Raw genomic sequence first — 18,983 nt, forward strand, 5'->3', positions numbered from 1 at the left:
AAGTTCAACATCAAAACAGGGTAGAAAAATACAAGAAGGCATTTTATCATTTTATTTTAAATTGCTCAAATATAAATACTTTAAAATCAGTTTTGTTCAGTTAGTGGAGAAACTGAACCAGATGAAAGACAAAATCAAGGACCAAAAGTGCTAAACTTAATACATTGATTTAAATAAAATTGTGAATGTGTATGAAATATTTAGGTCAATAACTTAATATTTAAATGGAGAAGTACTGATTAAAATTGTATATACTTGATTATTCAGTGGGTGGGTCCAACACCGTTACAGACAAGGTGATTGGTCGACACTAAAGCTGCTGTGAAGGTTAACCAATCACACTTGAGGGTTTGAAGGGAAAGTCAAAATGAAAGTTCAAAATTTTTCACGATGGACTGTAGTACAAACTGAAATATTATAGCTATTCAGACCCAAAAATTATTTTTAGATGTATCATGTCTACAATTTTCATTACTTCATCGCTTCTCTAAACATTTATAAAATGATTGTGACACTTTTGGCTCTCGATTAGACATAATGTTCTGGTAAACATTTCTCAATACTAACGTTGCATAGCGACCGTTCAGGAGGATGTGGCAACAGATGAAACCGTAGTTTTTGAACAGCGTCACTGTGGTTCCTGCTGCCGAGTCCTCGTGTGGAGTAAAACCGCCTGTCCCGCGAGCCCGGCCTCCACACCTCCTTCCGGAACCACATACTGGCTCCCATCGTTGGCTCGCAGAGGGTCCATCATCCTCAGCTGCCCGTTGCTCTGGGCAACGCTGTCCAGACTCCACAGCTGGTAGCGCAGGCTCTTGCCCTGCTTGGCGAGGATGTAAACCTCGGTGGCGCTCGTGCTGGTGACGGGACAAGGAAGATGGCCGCCTTTGCCGACGTAGAGCCAGGGCAGACAGGGATCCGGTTGAGCGTGCTCGTTGTTTACGCTCCCCTGGTTCAAACCGAGGAGCACACCTGCAATCAATGGGCAATTTACGTTTAAAGACCAAAATTAAACTTAAAACAACATTCTATTTAAGATGTAGAAATTCCAACATGGCGACGCTCAGACATTGTTCGCAGCGTAGACTTGAATACGGTTCACAGCACCTCTTACAATCATTTTAAACTTATATGTTTGAGAAACACCACTTTTTATTTGTTCAGTTTATTGATGCACATGTAATACTGATTGTAACACTGATATTAGACGCATTCAAACATGTTTCCACATCTTGCTACTGTTGATGCGAGGGGCGGCCATATTGAAACACGAAGTCCGCCTTACAAGTCCTAACTGGGATTAGTCGGAGTTGCTCCCAGTGGGAAATCCGACTTCAGGTGGTGTTTAAGTTGATTTTTCCGACTGGGAAGACAAAATTTCCCAGTTTGGAATGCAACTGGAATGCAGCATTAGCTCCATTCAACTTCTTGTCAGCACCAACCAGCTTGTATGCTACCGAAGAAAAGCAACTTCTCAGTATGATGCTGTCACTCTTGCATTTTACTGTGTGAATTTCTTTTTATCGTCAAATTAGTTTTTTTGTTTTTTTTTGCTACCACATATGCATTTAACTTTAGTCTGAAATAGGATAGGAACAGTATCACAAAGAAGATCCCAGTAAAGAAATAAAAAATACTGAAGTTTGCAGGTATAATATGAAGAACCTCAAGGGATGTAAAAGCAGCTCGTCAGAAAACTGAAATTGCTTCTATCTTGTTTAGTTTTTTTCTATGTCAACAAATACAACATTTAATGCAGAAAGTCATTTATATTTTGAATGATATGTTTATTAAACTGTGCAAACACTAAAATGGGTCACATGTCTTTACAACCTCCATTAAACGCACCTAAAGTTAAGCTCTGATGTGAGTCAGAATGCAGGAATTAAACCTAATCCACTTAATGAAAAATGGAGACATACTCTTCAGTGACATTTGCATCGTTTTAAAATCATCTCCCCAACAACAAGGTCTTACCTGAAGCAACGGCCCAGTGCGCCCTGTAACCCTGACGCTGGCATGGCTCATGGTTGAAGTCCTCATCATACCTGTGCATACCGTCAAGGAACTGCATGTTGCAGGTAAAAACGTTTGGGCTCAGTTGGCAGCAGGATACGGGATGAGAACAGGCTGGCCGCTCCACAGGTGTTTGATGATGGCTGCCATGTTTCTGCCACTCAGACCTCCCGACAGCAGTTCAGCCTTACAGACGCAGAGCTCCTCTGCCAGCAGGGCCATGTTACACGCTGGAAACACAGGAAGCTTAGCAAGAACAAACGGCAACGACACGTCACAACACCGGGTTCAGAATCTTGTAAAATAGAAACAAAATGGCAACATTTTCCATTATAGCTGATTTCTCGGAGCAAAGTATATTCTCTCTATTCCAGGCAATGAAAAGGTATTCAATCTAATTGTTGTGTCTTATTTCTAAGTTAAATGGAACACAATCTAAGGTTTATTTTCTACTAATCTGGAGCTTGTTACATTTATTTGTTGATATTTCTGCTGCTTCTACAGCTGGAATAGAATAGAAATATCCTTTACTATCCCAGTTGAACCTGATGCCAGTTACAGATAAACAGAAAATATAATATAAGAAACTAAACAGGAAGTGCAAATTTCCAACATAGAAGGAAAAAAACTAAGGCACAGTTAAATATGAAAGAATACAAAACTTTATCAAATAAAATAAATAACTCTAAAATGCTCCAGCATCAAGTGGTCTTACACACTGAGGTTACCTGAAAACATTTCCCCCTGTGCGGTGTAGCCCCTCCTCACTGCTGTCTGAACCACCGTCTCCATGGCGACGCTCAGCTGCGGCTGTCGCAGGTGGCCAGCCATCCACAGAGCCACCAAGCCACACCTGAAGTATCAACGCTCGCTGTGAAAGGGTCACGTTTTACGACTCACATCTAAAACCGCTCGTTATACGGAAACAAAAAAATACTCAGTTTGTGTTTAGGAACAGATTTACACACGCTCCATCGCTGGTTTCTCGTTAAGACGAAGGTTTGAGAGCGTTCGGTTCAGTGACTTACTGTGGGCCGTCTTGGATGAGGGAAGGCACGTACTTGTTTACTAGTAACCACTGCAGATCCTGCCTGAAACTGACCAAGAAACATTGCATCAAATTAAAGAAAATGACTCCCTGAGAACAACTTTGATATTTTTTTTTCTCTACAGTCTAGTTCAAAATGACATTTTGTTCCAGAATAATTAGACAAGTTGAAATGTACAAGAGCTAAACTTGTATTTTTGTGCGTAAATAGTCTAAAATTTGGCTTTGTGTAAACGCGCCGTAAATAAACTCCTTTAACAGCTACAGATTAGATTAGTGTTGCTTCGTGATCATATTATACTCAGTGACGCAACATTTCTTTAGCCTTTAATTAAGCAGATCAGGTACTGGTTTTCAAGCTCAGCCACTAGATCAAAATAGAAAGCTCCAATTGATTCTGCAAATGCAAGAGACTGCATGTTCTTCAGTAAAAAATAACAATCATCATCTTTGAAAAGCCAGATTGGCACTACTAGTCTTTTTTTCATATCAGCAGATTCTCCCTCCTGAGCTCCCAAATTTACAGGTATATTACAAAAAAAAAAGAAATATTGGGTAAAATTCAAATATTTCCTGCCAGTCATTTAACAAAGTTAAACTTAGGATAGAATAGGATACAGAGTAACATATCCCAAGCCTTTGTTTCTTGTAATTTTTATGCTTATGGCTTAACAATTAGCCATAATTTGGGTTTTCCTTACAGATAATGAAAACCTAAGATTCAGTGACTCACGAAATTAGAATTCTGTGAAAAATATGTTAGTTTTTTCTGTTTTTATCCTTCTGCGCTATTGCCAAACAAATTCAATTTGTACTAAATTACCACAAACTTCAGACTGAAAATACTGAAACATTGTAGACAGAAAGAGAGAAAAGCTTAAGGGGTGTGAATACTTTGACAAAGCGGTGTATTTCAGGTGAGATTATAGTGCTGCAGGAGCATCCAACAGTCAGACAGAAACAGAGGTCAAAGGTCACCAGGCAAAGCATATGTCATTGCCATCACTCCACAGAGTTTAATAATCTGTCACATTGAGACTATGCGGGACGCTGGGCAATCAGATTTGCCCTGATTGCAAATCTGATTGCCCTGCCCAGGCAATGTGACAGCCTGGCCTCACACATACACAATACGTGACCCAAATAAAACTCAGGCTTTGGTTCTTCACTATTCTTGTCAGTGAGTGAAATTATCACTAGATGTTTTGTGACAATGACAAATATCTTGATTTCATGACACAAGTTCATTTATTATCATTATCATTACTATTATTATTATTATTATTATTATTAACTTTTTCCGATTAGGACATCAGATGGTATTTAGCTGAGGGTTTTTAAGCCAAATCTCACCAGCTCTCCCTCTGTCTGAGGAGCAGGCAGGCCTCAGTGTGATCCCCCTCCACAGGACTCCTGCTGCTGGCTATGGTCTGGTACAGCTTCTTCTTCGCTGCTGGAGGTGGAGGACACGGAGCTGGGGGCGGAGGTGGAGGGGGAGACATCTTCAGCTCCTCCACCTTAACAGAAAGAGGGAAAAAAAGGCTCGGTTAGCATATTTTGTATAACTTCAGAGAGTAATGATAATACAAACCTGCCGCCTCTGCTCCTGCTTATAGGTGTCTGACACGCTGCTTTGCTGCGTTCAAAGCAGCACGGAAATTTCAACATCGACTCTAAAATTAATTTGCGTAAAAATAACACCAGAAATGTTATTCTACAACGATATATAAGCTGGTATTACACTAACTTCACAGACTGTCAACTTGAGCTGACGCTCACCGGTTTCATGCCCATATTTAGCAGAACTTGCTCCGTTTTTGTTCTTCTTCTTCTTGCTTAAATGCGGTAAGCAAGCAACGTTTTGGTGCATTACCGCCACCAACTGGACCGAAATGATCTCCAAGAGGTGTATCACGTCTATCTGCATTTTGTGGTCAAGAAAATATTTTTAAGGACAGTATTTACATTGTCGCATTTATTACAGACATATCACAACAGCCTATGAAAAAGTACAATAAAAATCAGAGAAGAATAAATATGAGTTACAAAGTTAGATTGAATTATTATTCTTTGTTGTTTGAATGTGAGATTGCACCTACAATTTTAGATTCATTGTAAGCTTGAACAATAAAAAAAAACATGAAACATTTCAGAATCAGATTTATTGGCCAAGATATAAAGTATAGATTTTAAGCTTAAGGTGGAAATCAAATAAGAGTCTATAAGCAATGCATATGTGCTTGCAAACATTTTTTGCAGAAAGAAAGAAATGATTGTTGTGTGATAGTGCAGTACGCTTAATTTAGTTCAGGTTAGAGTTGCGTAGGACTGCATGTGTTCATTGTGTTCCTCAGAGAAACTGCCTGGGGAAAGAAACTGTCTTTGAGGTGGCTGGTTTCAGTCTGTGGAGTACAACAATGAGACAGTTTCAGGTGGAAATGCAGGCGTGTCCATGCTTTGTAGTCCAATCCCAATACTAAAATCAAGCCTTTAAAAATATATCTCCTAAGAATACTCTTTAAAAATGCCATTGATACCTTTGTCAGAAAATAATGTCACATTTTTTTCTTCCCAAACAGGACAATTAAATTGTGTTGGCAGAAAAACATAACGGAGATTGGACAGCAACAGAAATCCAAATAGTTAATATTTGACCGACAGTACCATTACCAGTAGTAAGTTATTCCACAAGGAGCTTTCACTTTCTTACACTGGAGAAGTAGAGATAAATAATACAATTTTAATGATCATATTGTTCATTATTAATCAGTTTTATGGCTATGTAAAAATGTATACAGATACATAAGAAATACACTGAATTAATTGGTATTTTATTTTATTTTATTTGAGCTACATTTTATTTGAGCTACATTGGAGTGTTTCTACACAACACTCCAAGCCAGTTGATGGCGGTAGCGCACCACTGAAGAAGTGAACAAAGTTCCCATCCTCTGAAAAATGACACAGAAGAAGAATTATTTTTCGTTGTTCTCGCGAGAAGATAAACGTGATTTGAAAAAACTGGGTCTTTCATTCGTCATATCGAGGTGAGTAGTTTGGCTGCATTTAGTGGATCGTTAAGTCTCCATCCAAGGTATTTATAGACTTATGTTTCTTCGGTATGTGTTTAAAACAAAAACAGAAAGTAATTGTTTAATTTAGTTTGATTTATTCTGCTGTTCTGTTATTCTGTTAGCATGTAAAGCTAACAGGCTGTACACGCTGAATGGCTGTTTGCTAACCGTCGTTAGTCCCAGTTCTTTGTCGCGCTTCAGATCGCTTAAAGCTGTTTTGTTCCAGGTGATCGTAAATAGACTTTAAGATGACCGCTGCGGAGGTTCGTCCTAATCACACCATCTATATCAACAACCTGAATGAGAAAATCAAGAAAGATGGTGAGTTTCTACACAACCTATACATGTCCTATACATCCACAACTCGATTTCATTCGATGTAAACTCGTTTTCTCCCGTCTACGCAGAGCTGAAAAAGTCGCTTTACGCCATCTTCTCGCAGTTTGGCCAAATTCTGGACATTTTGGTAGCACGGAACTTGAAGATGAAGGGCCAGGCCTTTGTTATATTTAAAGAGATCAACAGCGCCTCCAACGCCTTGAGGTCCATGCAGGGCTTTCCTTTCTACGACAAACCCATGGTAGGTTAACTGAACAACTGCAAACATCTTTATTTTAATTTATTTAAGTTATGTTTTAAAACCCAGATTAGTTCTTAACATTGCTTTCACCAAATACTGCTCAGGTTAGTTGTGTGCTGATGGGATGTAAAGAAAATGTGAGGTTAGGTAGGTAAGGTAATTTTATTTATATAGCACATTTTCAGCAACAAAGCAATTCAGAGCGCCTTACATGAATTTAAAGGAAATTCAAACTGAAAGGAAAGAGCAAAGGAAGAAGAAAAATAATCTAATAATGTTGATCCAGAGTATGCAAACTAGATACTCCTGTTCAGGCTAGATAAGTATAAGTAAGTATCCTTTTGTCTAAAAAGTAGTTGCTGAGGTACTTTTTTTTCTAGGTTTGTTCTAATCCCTGTTTTGGGTTGCTAGATAAGTACTAAGTAAAAATAAAAGTGAAATATTCCTGATATTAAACCGATATTAGTGTGAAGGGCTTTTTTACACTAAAAGTTGCTTGAGAATTCAAATCAGAGAGAAAACTACTGAATTTCTACAAAAAAAAACCCCATTCATTCATGATTTCAAATAATTGATACAAAAAAAAAACCCACACTTTGCTACATGTCAGTCTTTTCATTGATCAGACTGCTTTAGGTCTGATCTGATGATTAACAGTTTATGCAAACGTGAACAAACAAAAACTTCTTCAGTTTTTGATTGTTGGGACGAGCGTGACATGAGTCTTCACCGGCCCCGTTTGTGTGAGCACCACAAACTACGACCGAAGAGCCTGAAACCCCGAATTAATCAAACTAAAAAAAAACAAACTTTGTTCTGTGTCTGTCTTCCGTTTTAAGCAGTTAACGTTTATATTTTTTTGCAGCGTATCCAGTACTCCAAGATGGACTCCGACATCATAGCGAAGATGAAGGGGACCTATGTGGAACGAGACCGCAAAAAGGAGAAGAAGAAGCCCAAGCCTGAGCCGGGCGTAAGTAAGAAAGCAGCAGCAGCCATGGCGGCTGGAGTCGCTGCAGCCATGCCGGTGAGTGGAGCTCCGATGATTTAAACGCATCTGCCGCTGCAGAAACGGTGAGGGACGCATTTTAAACCCATTGTCGTCTTTAGGGAATGCCTCCTATGAGCCAGGCTCCACGGATGATGCACATTCCAGGTCAGCCGCCGTACATGCCCCCTCCTGGCATGATGCCCCCACCTGGAATGGCCCCCGGCCAGATGCCCCCTGGGGCCCTTGCTCCTGGTCAGATGATGCCTGGACAGATGCCCCAGCAGGTAGTAATTCTGAGCGTTCCTCAGTCAAAGCCGTCTTGCTCTCGCTGACGGGTAGAGTTGAAACTAGGCTTTTTTTTTTCTCGCAGGTTTCAGAAAATCCCCCCAATCACATCCTCTTCCTCACAAACCTGCCAGAGGAGACGAACGAGCTCATGCTCTCCATGCTGTTCAACCAGTGAGTACCAACTCTGTCTGTTTGTCTTTTGTGTTGCGCAATTTCTAAATGGATTTGGTATTTTCCCCAAACTAAATCCAAGCTGTATGAGAGTCGACTTCGCTGGTTTCCGCCGATTGTCATGCAGAAAAACAGCAGAATTGACTTAAATAGTTTCTCTTAAAGATATAAATGCACTTAATGATGAATTTATTTTGATAACTCTGCACCAGTACAGAGTTACACCGATGGCTTCGGAAGCTTGGTCAAGCATGGAAGAAAAACTTTTAATTTGTTCGGTCTGTGCAGTTAGGAGTATAACAGCCAATGTAAAATAAGTAATAAACTGATAAATATTTTCACACGGTTAAACATGTGGAAATAAACTGCAGCAAACCTTTCAAATGAGCAATTAGGAATTCTGTCTTTAGTGTCAAATAAAGAATGAATGGAGTCGCTCAGAGCATTCAGCGTAGAATTAGACTGAATAGATCTGCACTTATGGATCACTGATACCCAGTCTACACCTTTTTCTTTTATTTTTTTAAATTGCTGCCTCTCTAGTATTCATGTTTAAAAGTTTGCCTCCATAAAGGCAGAACCTGACCGCTCGTGTTTCTCCAGGTTCCCCGGCTTCAAAGAGGTGCGACTGGTTCCCGGTCGCCACGACATCGCCTTCGTGGAGTTTGAAAACGAAGTCCAGGCCGGTGCGGCGCGAGACGCCCTGCAGGGCTTCAAGATCACACAGACGAACGCCATGAAGATCTCTTTCGCTAAGAAGTGATCCTCCCTCCTCCACTCCCCCTGCAGGCCCTGGGTTCAAATGCTCTCAGCTTTTTAAAAAAATGTTTTATAAGAATGTTGCTGATTTGCGGACAGTGGTACTTTCCCCTCTTCGAGGATTGCCACGTAAGTATACGTTGAGATGTCAAGTTGCTGGGTTTTAACACTTCCTAGATAGAAAGCGCTTGTTGGTAAACGACACAATCAAAGCTGTGAATTTTGATTACAGATTTATTCTGCTGTTAAAGCCACAACTTGACATTTGTTTTCATAAATTGTTAAAGCATTGCACCCAGAGTCTGGGCGACCAGACATTGTACCTGGAGCTTTTCCCTTTTCTTTATTTTTTCTTTTTTTTTTATTAAAAGATGTGACTTTATGTAACGCTTTGTTGTCTGTGTGAATCTTTCAGAACAAGTTTGTTTTTGACTGATTTCCGTTTCAGCCCTTGCCCCTAATTCATTGACGTTTATGTATTTCTGATTCGCTATGACTTGCATCGAGTCATTTTCCAAAGATCTAATTTATATGCAGCTTTCTTTTTAGGAAAATGAGCTCTGAAATCTCAATAAAAATTAGTCATTTATGGCATTTTTTGAGGAAAACTCATCAAAGACCTACCTTCAACTTCAGAATGCATTTTTTTTTAAGTTATTGCATTGAGGGAAACATCAATGATCGCTTAAAAAGATAATGATTACAGAACGCCTTTAGCTGATGTCCCTGATTAGAAGCCATCCTCTCAGCCTCGCAGTGTGATTACAAACCAGTAAATCCTCCTCTTCCTCTCAAAAGCCAGATTCACGAGCTTCAGGCAGGAGTGACGTGTGAATTAGGCCTGAAAAGCCCAATTTTGTTCTTTGCTCTGCACACACACAGGGCCTCCCTGTTGTGGACTTAAACTGTGCCCTGGGTAATTGTCTGCAGGTCAGACCCACAAAGTGCACACAAAAATTCACATTCTTCTGCTGTTTCCCAAGCCTTTCCACACTCCCTTATTTTGCCTTGAGAAAGCGCTGACCTTAGCCACCAGGGAGCCGTGTGTGTGTGTGTGTGTGTGGGGTTTGGTCCTGGAAATATGGCTGCCCACTGAGCAGAAGAGGAATCTTTCTGTCGTAGTGAGTGGAGAGGGACTTAAAGCTGCTTGTTGCGTGACGCTGAAACGCTTCACACTGTTTTCAGGTTAGCTTAGCAAAAATCAGAACATTGGAGATTCCCACTCGTCACTGTAGAACGGTGAGTTTTGTTCAAAGCTTCAGTAAAGAGCAAAACAAACTGGGCCTCTTTATTGGATTCTTCTGTTTTTGCGTTTTCTGGTCACACTTTCTGGATCGTCAGATGAGTTTTGATCCAGAAAGTGCAATTTTAAGATGATTTCAATGATTAAGGATATAACTCAATCAAATCTAAACGGCCTCTTTGAAGGGGGAGGGGAAGCAGTTTCCAGGGCAACAGAAACTGCCCCCTTAAACTTGGTTGTGCCATATTTGGTAGCAGTTTGCAAAAATCAAGTAACGAGTCGTTTACATCGGCTTCTTCAACCACACAGGAGGATTTTAAGAGAATCAACGTCCTGTTTGAGGTGACACCACAGCGTCTTAACTGGGCGGGACTAACTACACCACCCCAAAAACTTCATTTTGTGCCTTTCAGACATCCTGGTGTGCTCAACTGATGGCCAGACATTTTCCATCTGGATTTTGTCATACAGAAAGAAATGCATTTTATGCAAGGAGATGCTGGAAGTAAACAAGTTAGAGAGACTGAAATGTGTAGATGCCCAATGTCAAAGGTGTAACTTCACTTCAAGAAAACATATCAGAAATTATCTTAGTTATTTTCTTAAGGGAGTTAATTTATGCAACCAGTTCAGTCTGGAATTAGTCTTTTAATTCCTTAAACTAAGCACAAACAATGTAGATAACTGAGAACTGTGAGTATTTACTGAAAACAGACTAATCATCCTTCTTGCCATCAAGAAATCCAAACCGTTCATCCCCTAAAATCTTCCAGTCGCCACAAGGTGGCGCTAGTTGCACAACTTGAAACGCTCAAATTTATATCTTTAAGTCTACACATTTTGGTGATCATTTTTGCTAAGGTTAGACTCACACGTTAATTAGAACCTGTAAAAGAAAACAAAAACAGGAATGTGCTTCACTCATTCAGCTCATGCCTGCATGTCGCTGCTTCTCGTATGCAAATCAAGGCTCTCCTCCTCAAGAGGCCTCTGTTCTGCTCCCGGGGTCACCGCAGAGCGCCAAGCTGCGGAAACACCAGCGGTTGTCAGGGAAGCTTCTTGAGGCAACAGCCCCGTGATAGACCTCAAGACGAAGGAGGAAGACGAGGAGGGGCGAGGGAGGCAGAATCTCATTAGATGGCCCTCCAATGAAGAAGGAACATTGTGTGGAGGTCCTGAGTCCAACAGGACGCGAACACTGGAGGTCAGATGTGGAAAATATGCCATGTGACGGGTGCCAATGTTCAAAAGATGCCTTCACACTCCACAACTCCCTTTTATATTTATGCGCTCAGCCGGTTATAGGGGAGCCCGGCGGCTCCGTTCAGCAGCTGCATGCGAACAGCAGGATACAGCTGCAGCTGTCGGAACAAGTTTAATCACCAGTGTCCATGTGTGAGCAGAGGGAAGCAGGCTGCAGGTGGAGTCTTTCTGTCCATGGAGTCGCTGTGTGCTGCACACGCCCAAAGCAAACCCGCTCTGTGAAAAACAAAATCTTTGTGTCCAGCTCATAAGAAGAAGCGATATTAGTCGTCCCATCTGTAACCACCTGTAAAATACTCTGACCCAAGTTTAGTTCTCAAGCTTTTTCTCCCTGCTTGACGTCTTGAGATGAGTTGCGACATAATTTCCACACATAATGCTCTTTTTGGGAAGTTCACCATCTCTCCCAAGAGATGGCGAAGTCGACGTGATTCTGCCAACTCCGATACTTCACGGTTTCATGGGACCACAGGAGATGCTTCCAAAAATGATAGGCTTTGAGTGAAAAAGATTGATTGCTTCCTCTGAGCTACAGCTGACTCTTTACCTCAAGTACCTTCTTGTCTCTTTCATGACGTATTGTAGGATAGAGTGTACGCGTTGGGTTCTCAGATGCAGAACTGTGGACACAATGCTTCTGTGTCTCCTGGTGGAGAAAGACATTTCTAACGTCACTCTGTGGTTCTGAAGTATGGATCATAAGATTCTGGTCTCAAGGAGTCAAAGTTAGCTGCCTTCGTAGGGTGGCTGACCCTTTGAGGCGATGAGCAGCTCAGTCACTTGGGGAGAGCTAAGACCAGGTCAGCGGCTCGCTTTGGGAGTTTGGATGGATGGAACCATAGATAATCAGTCCAGATTCCTTGAAACAAATTCAATTATTTGCACAACCTCTCCAGGGTGAACCCTGCCTCTTGTCTGTTGATCCCTGGAGATAGACATCAGCAGTCCTCGAAATCTCACAAGGGATAAGCGTGTGAGACGATGGATAGACGGATGGATGGAAGGAATAGGAACATTGACTGACTTGTTTTCTTGGGGCATATTGCTCACATCAAAAGCTGCAACTGGACCAAATCATTGCTTTCTGACAACAACTTCAGCAATACGAGGTACCTGCTTTCTTCAGCAATAGCTGCGCTGTTGAGCTCAGCGTAGCGACCCTGTTTACTGAGGAAGTGCATCAGATTTAACTCGTACAGTAGATTTGATTTCCATAGTCTTCTCATCGGAAATGGGTTCTGGTTCCTGTTTGACTTTTAAATTCTGTCATGGGCCGCTTGCACCAACCGTATGTCCTTGACCTGACTCTTGTCACGTCAGGACTCTCCTTACGTGGCATAACACAAGGCCAAACTCCAGTCCTTGAGGGCTTTTAGATGTGCATCTGCTGCAACACACCTGAATCAAACAATCAGGTCATTAGCAGGACTCTGGAGAGCATGTCTACACAGAGAAGAAGAGGTGTGAAGCCATTTGACTCAGGAATGTCGGACAAGTGGCGCGTCTGAAAAATGCAAGACTGGAGCTACTTCCTCGTTGATCAGTCGTTTGACAAAACGTGGAGAGAGCAAAACGAAGTGTTAATCCCATCTTGACGGGTTTTGTGAAATGAATGAGTGGACTGTGACGCCCCCTAGGTCATGCCACACTGGGCTGATATCTTCCTCATGTAATACATGCTTTCCCTCTACTTTCTGTTAACAGTTTTTATTAGATCAGCGGAAGAGCCCGTTTTCCTATAAAGTGGGTTCAGTTTGAAGGTCTCCTCTCTTTTTAGAGACTATCCAAACTCAGAGAGAGCTGCTGTGACAGCAGTTAATTGACCCGGCGGAGCCGAGGAGGGGAAACTGGAGGACAGAAACCAGGGAGGTGTCACCAAAGGTGGAGGGGAAACTCAAACGGGTCCGTGAAGCGAATCGCCCGTAATCCCACGTGTAAATGTGCCAAAAAAGAGTAAAGTGGGCTGCGGGGCAACGAGGAGAGGAGAGCGCTCTGCTGCGCTCTGGGGACCATCCCGTCTGAAACAAGGATATTCCCTGCCTCAGGACACACCCTTTGACTCTCTCTCTCTCTCTCTCTCTCTCTCTCTCTCTCTCTCTCTCTCTCTCTCTCTCTCTCTCTCTCTCTCTCTCTCTCTCTCTCATTGTTTCCCACACTGACTCTGCCCCTTCCAGGCTTCGGATCGGGTTCACAAACCAAACAGCCATGCAGCCGCTTGCATGAGAAGTCTGCAAAGAAAGAGAGAAAGAGAGAGAGAGACAGAGAGAGAGAGAGAGAGAGAGAGAGAGAGAGAGAGAGAGAGAGAGAGATTCCGCTGCAGAGATGCAACTTTTATTCGCTTCGCGCTCTGGATGATGAACATTTCTTCCAGAAGAATCGGCTTCTTTTTGTTATTTCTGCCCGGCGGAACAAGCCCGGAAAACAGATGGCGGAGATGAAGAGAGAGTGCCATCTAATTGGGATGAGAGTTCAAGTCAAGTGAGCAGGCAGATTGGACCCTCAAATCCTCTTAGCGCAGGTGGCGGCAGGAAAAGGAGAGTGTTCCTGTGAACTATGTGGATTTATGCGCTGACATCTAGACAGGAGGCGCAAATGCGGGCTGGTGGGCTCGTTGGGGCGCAGTAGCTGGGGTAAAGGGGGGAGGAGGGAGAGAGGGGGGTCACGGCGGGTTCCAGTTCTCTCGACGCGATGAAGTTGCCTTATGGGAGTTTGAGGGTTTGAGTCTGAGGAAGAGGAGACCTGCGCGCAGAAAAGACGCAGGAGGAGGAGGAAGAGGAGGAGGGGAAAGAGAAAGAGAGGGAGAGGAGTGCCACCACCAGCGTCGGAGCGCACAGCCTGCTGTTCCAGTTCTCTCCAGTTCCCTGGACGCGGGGATGGAGAGCACCAGAGCGCACGGGAGAACTCCGATGGGTCCTGGAAGCGGAGGCGTAAAGCTCCGGAGGGCGCGCCTCCACCTGCAGCCGGCCGTGATTCTTCTCGCCGTCCTGACGCTACAGCCGCCGGTAAGCAAACGATTAAAGTGCTATTTCGGGCGACGTGAACCTCAAAGCCCCGAGGCTGACCTGCCAAATGCTGTTCGGTGCGTGGTTTCTTTTTTTCTTTTTCTTTTTCTTTTTTTATTTTTTAGAGGACACCTGAGTAGAAATAGCCACCAGTAAAGTCCACGCGCCAGCTCGGCTTTGTGCTGCCCTCTTTCTGCTCCCATGGCGATGCGCCCACCTGTTGTCTCAGCCCGCTGTCAGCAGAGGCTGATTGTAGTTATAAGACTAATAGATCAGAACTAATAATAATAATAATAATAATAATAATAATAATAATAATAATAATAATAATAATAATAATAATAATAAAAACACAAGTCGTTCATCTATCAGGGTGCAAAAAGGATGCTCCCCCCCCCCCAGGTTTTTTGCATTTATCACTGTTTTACCAGAGAGTATGTGTGATCAGGCTTAAAGAAAGAAAAATAATAATAATAATTTGATGGTTTATATTCCAAATAAACAGCTTCTTCTGTCGGAGGTAATTTGATGAATCCTTTCTGAGTAACGGAGCGGAGATAACACCTTAATTATAGCCACCACACCCCCTCCGGTGTGCACCTCACCGCTCCATAAAGGAGCTCTTCGCTCCCACTGGATGTTTCTCTGCACACGATTCGGACAAATCACAGATCCTGATCCTCCTTCGCGCCACAAAGCCGCATGTGCGTTACTCCACTGACACGACGGCTGTGCGTAATAGTGACGGCGGGAGAGGAAAAATATAATGAATCGTTCTCAACCGCAAACCTGCAAAGACTTGACCCCGTAAGCTGACAGGTCGGGTGAGGTAATGGTTGCTCAGAGGCAAGTAAAGACCTCTGGAGGAGTCGGAGAGACCCGCAGCTCAGGCGGGACAGTCTGTTAGCGGTGTGTTCTTTAAAACGATCGACACAGGGAACAAGTTGGTGAGAGCAAAAGTTCAGCTTTTTGGCCACAGCAGCCTCACAGTGAAGCACGGTGGTGGCAGCGTCATGCTGAGGGGGCTGCTTCTTCTTAGCAGGGATGTGGAAGCTGGTCGGCGTTGACGGGAAAGTAGCAGCTAACAGTTATTTTAGTGATTGGTTATTCAATTGATTATTCTGATGATGAATCGATTAATTGATGTCAAAATGGACTCATTCTGCTGATTTTTCATGTAGCTACACAAGCCTTTTTAACGCAATATTAGGAATATGTTAAAAATATCCAAATAGACGAATAATGTGGTTCCCTTTTTAAAGAAGAAAATGCAAGAACGTATTTCCTGTAGTATTCACTTGAACATCTGCAGCTAAAAATACTTTAAATGGTGTAAAAGTCTTGACTTAACATCAATGCAGCGTCGGGATGATCTGTTGATTTTTTTTTTGATTAATTGATTAATATTTGCCCTCTCCCGACCCCACTAAGGGACAAGGGTGTAAGAAAATGGATGGATGGATGGATGGATGGATGGATGGATGGATGGATGGATGGATGGATGGATGGATGGATGGATGGATGGATGGATGGATGGATGGATGGATGGATGATTAATATTTGCATAGTGAAAGATGCTTAATGAGACATTTTCTTTTTGAAATTTTAACCAGGTGAAGCTAAAACCATCCCACTCAAAGAGTTTTAGGTTTCACATATTTACAAGCAAGAAAGTTATTTTTTTTTTTAATTTAGATGCAAAATGTTTATATTTTGTACAGTTTTTACCATACCATACCAACTTTATTTATAAAGCACTTTAAAACAACCACAGCTGATACAAAGTGCTGTACATTAAAACACAACATAATAAAAAATAAAAATAAAAACTCTTACAGTTTAAAAACAAAAACATACACTCTAAAACTAGATCCCGCAGGAGTTAAAAGCCAAGTAAAATAAATGGGTTTTAAGACGAACTTTAAAAGTGGACAGTGAAGGGGCCTCTCTGACCTGCAAAGGCAAGTCATTCCATAACTTAGGACCTATGACAGAGAAAGCCCTGTCCCCTCTGAGCTTCCTCCTGGATCTTGGTACCTCCAAGAGCAGCTGATCTGCTGACCTGAGAGACCGATAAGGTACGTAGGGGTGAAGAAGCTCAGAGAGGTAAGCCGGGGCAAGATTATGCAGTGATTTAAAAACAAACAAAAGAATTTTAAAATGAATCCTAAAATATACAGGCAGCCAGTGAAGTGAGGCCAGGACAGGGGTCACATGCTCCCTCTTCCGAGTTCCTGTCAAAAGTCTAGCAGCTGCATTCTGAACCAGCTGCAGACGTGAGAGCAGCGACTGACTGACTCCCAGATAAAGTGCGTTACAGTAATCCAGTCGAGTCGAGATAAAAGCGTGGATCACTGTTTCAAAATGTTGCCTGGAAAGAAAAGATTTCACTGATGCCAATTGCCTTAAATGATAAAAGCTGGACTTAACCACGGCTCTGATTTGGCTGTCCAATTTAAAATCACTGTCCACCTTAAAACCAAGGTCCGTAATAACATGTTTAAAATATACCTCCAAAGGTCCAAGGTCAACAGAGGAGGACTCAGAGGAGCCACTGGGTCCAAACACAATCACCTCTGTTTTGTTTTCATTACAATTTAAAAAGTTCAAGGCCAACCAAGATTTAATATCACCAACACATGCCAGGAGATGTTTGATAGAGTGGACATCCTTCTGCTTCATGGGCAAATAAATCTGACAATCATCAGCATAACAATGAAAAGAAATCCCATGTTTCCTAAGGATAGAACCCAGAGGCAATAAATAAAGAGAGAAAAGCAGTGGGCCCAGAATTGAGCCCTGCGGGACACCATAAGTCATTGAAACAGCAGGTGATTCAGAGTCACTAATTTTCACTGAAAATGTTCTCTCCTCTAGGTAAGACTGGAACCATTTAAGAACAGTGCCATCAATACCAACAATGTGGTGTAATCGCGATATTAAAATATTGTGGTCTACTGTATCAAAGGCAGCAGTTAAATCAAGTAAAATCAGAACAACATGGTTACCAGAATCACATGCAAGAAGGATGTCATTAAAAACTCTTATTAAAGCAGATTCTGTGCTATGAAGAGTTTTAAAACCTGACTGGAAAACCTCCAGAATGCCATTGTCATCTAAAAACTGTTTCAGCTGACAGTACACAATTTTTTCTAAAACCTTGGAAAGAAAAGGCAGCTTCGAAATAGGCCGATAATTAGCCAGAACAGTAGGATCAAGGCCAGGTTTTTTAAGCAGTGGCTGCACTACTGCATGTTTAAAACTAGAGGGCACCACACCTGAGGACAGACTGCTATTTATAATTGCAAGAACAGGCTGCACTATGCTAGATAAAATATCTTTAAAAAATTGTGGAGGGACAGGATCACGTGGGGAACCTGATGGCTTAATGTGGCCAACCACGTCCTCTAAAAGTGAGACAGTCACAAGTTCAAACTGATTGAAGGCAGCAGAGCAATGTACCGAAACAGAAGGGTCGGAGTCAGGAGCTGTGATAAGAGCCCTGGTACTACCAACCTTTTCAATAAAGAAATGCAGAAACTTAGCACACATGTCAGGAGAAGCTTCCAAACAGGCATTCTGTGGAATATTAAGGACAGAGTCAATGGTGTGAAATAAAACACGTGAGTTATGGCTGTTTGAGGAAATTATATTTGCCAAATATTCCCTTTTAGCCTCTTTAACCGTTTTGGCTTAATTGCTGCTCTCAATATGCTATCCTGTCAGCAAATGGTCTTTTTTTGAGTCCAAATACTCCAGTTAGCGATTAATCGATGACTAAACAGGTTGGCGATTATCTCAGTAATCGATTTATTGCGATTCATCCCATTAATCGTTTCAGTCGTAGATCAAAGCGTATTTGTGTCGGGACGCCCTAGTCAAAGTCAGACGTGAATCTAATCGAGTCTGTGGTAGGAGATGAAGCTGTGCGTCCCCCTGATCTGACTCAGATTGGCTGAATACAAATGCGCCGCACACTTTTCAGATTCGTTTTACTCATCCGTATCTTAATACGAGTACGCTGAAATCTGCGTCGTTGACATGACACATTATGACAAAGTTCACAGGGTGTAAACACCTTAGCAATCACACCGTGTGTGCAGATCTGTTTTGGTGTTTTGGTGTTTTCTTGACATTCTTCAGGAATTGAGTCGCATAAAACAACCAAGTCTTATGCTACTTTTTTCCCCTGTGTGAGAGAGGGGGGGGAAATGATTATCCTGCACCTTTTGCAAGGCACTGCTGACAGGACGGCTGTGATGTGTGACAGGACCCACAAGGCAGAGAGGTGCTCCTTGGTGTGTGTGTGTGTATGTGCGTGTGTGTGTGTGAGCACATTTTTTCCTTTGCTCCGAGCGCTGAGCTCACAAACAGTGTCTGTGCTCCTGTGTGTGTGTGTGTGTGTGTGTGTGTGTGTGTGTGTGTGCGTGTGTGGAGCACAGGGCCACAGGCCAATCAACTCTGGGGCGTGTGAATGTTGAACATGGGGCAGCTCTGCACCTCTGCAGCCCCCTTCACAGCTGAGCAACAACACACTTCTTCTTCTGC

At 42.4% G+C, this 18,983-nt stretch overlaps 3 protein-coding genes across 7 annotated transcripts in view; 2 read left to right on the forward strand and 1 right to left on the reverse strand.

The window, feature by feature from the left end:
* Positions 1–37: 37 nt before the first annotated feature.
* On the reverse strand, positions 38–4,965 carry actmap (actin maturation protease). Of its 3 annotated transcripts, XM_008425785.2 has the most exons (8): positions 4,844–4,965; positions 4,656–4,737; positions 4,418–4,581; positions 3,045–3,113; positions 2,745–2,869; positions 2,117–2,246; positions 1,978–2,048; positions 38–972 (listed from the first exon to the last, which is right to left on the reverse strand). In XM_008425785.2, the coding sequence occupies exons 3-8, from the start codon at positions 4,564–4,566 to the stop codon at positions 629–631; spliced, it is 888 nt and encodes a 295-aa protein (XP_008424007.1). In that variant the 5' UTR covers positions 4,567–4,581; positions 4,656–4,737; positions 4,844–4,965; the 3' UTR covers positions 38–628. The 3 variants fall into 3 exon arrangements, with proteins under 3 accessions (XP_008424007.1, XP_008424006.1, XP_081470562.1); XM_008425784.3 differs by having other exon boundaries at positions 4,656–4,884; XM_081614436.1 differs by lacking the exons at positions 4,656–4,737; positions 4,844–4,965 and having other exon boundaries at positions 2,745–2,887; positions 4,418–4,433.
* Positions 4,966–5,982: 1,017 nt separating this feature from the next.
* snrpa (small nuclear ribonucleoprotein polypeptide A) lies at positions 5,983–9,314 on the forward strand. 2 transcript variants are annotated; one of them, XM_008425782.2, is made up of 7 exons: positions 5,983–6,111; positions 6,365–6,459; positions 6,546–6,718; positions 7,584–7,745; positions 7,829–7,993; positions 8,080–8,168; positions 8,772–9,314. In XM_008425782.2, exons 2-7 carry the CDS (start codon positions 6,387–6,389, stop codon positions 8,929–8,931), a joined length of 822 nt encoding a protein of 273 aa, XP_008424004.1. In that variant the 5' UTR covers positions 5,983–6,111; positions 6,365–6,386; the 3' UTR covers positions 8,932–9,314. The 2 variants fall into 2 exon arrangements, with proteins under 2 accessions (XP_008424004.1, XP_008424005.1); XM_008425783.2 differs by having other exon boundaries at positions 6,071–6,158; positions 8,772–9,076.
* A 3,848-nt stretch (positions 9,315–13,162) lies between these two features.
* The window catches only part of LOC103474724 (uncharacterized), a 60,819-nt gene continuing 54,998 nt past the window's right edge, over positions 13,163–18,983 (forward strand). Inside the window, exon 1 of one of the 2 annotated variants that reach the window (XM_008425879.3) lies at positions 13,163–14,435. In XM_008425879.3, coding sequence (XP_008424101.2) covers positions 14,307–14,435 — 129 coding nt within the window. In that variant the 5' untranslated portion in view covers positions 13,163–14,306. The remainder of the gene's footprint in view (positions 14,436–18,983) is intronic. The other variant, XM_017308412.2, reaches the window with a different exon arrangement.

This window comes from Poecilia reticulata, chromosome 13 (assembly GCF_904066995.2).
Source record: "Poecilia reticulata chromosome 13, P_reticulata-male-v2, whole genome shotgun sequence".
Classification (NCBI taxonomy): domain Eukaryota; kingdom Metazoa; phylum Chordata; class Actinopteri; order Cyprinodontiformes; family Poeciliidae; genus Poecilia; species Poecilia reticulata.

Excerpts from the sequence above, each read along its gene's own strand:
- snrpa (XM_008425782.2), top strand. The coding sequence starts at position 6,387 with ATGACCGCTGCGGAGGTTCGTCCTAATCACACCATCTATATCAACAAC. Across the intron at positions 6,460-6,545 it reads TGAGAAAATCAAGAAAGATG|AGCTGAAAAAGTCGCTTTAC; the intron begins GTGAGTTTCTAC and ends CCGTCTACGCAG. Across the intron at positions 8,169-8,771 it reads CTCTCCATGCTGTTCAACCA|GTTCCCCGGCTTCAAAGAGG; the intron begins GTGAGTACCAAC and ends GTGTTTCTCCAG.
- actmap (XM_008425785.2), bottom strand. The coding sequence starts at position 4,566 with ATGTCTCCCCCTCCACCTCCGCCCCCAGCTCCGTGTCCTCCACCTCCA. Across the intron at positions 3,114-4,417 it reads CTCAGACAGAGGGAGAGCTG|TTTCAGGCAGGATCTGCAGT; the intron begins GTGAGATTTGGC and ends TTTCTTGGTCAG. Across the intron at positions 973-1,977 it reads GCACTGGGCCGTTGCTTCAG|GTGTGCTCCTCGGTTTGAAC; the intron begins GTAAGACCTTGT and ends CATTGATTGCAG.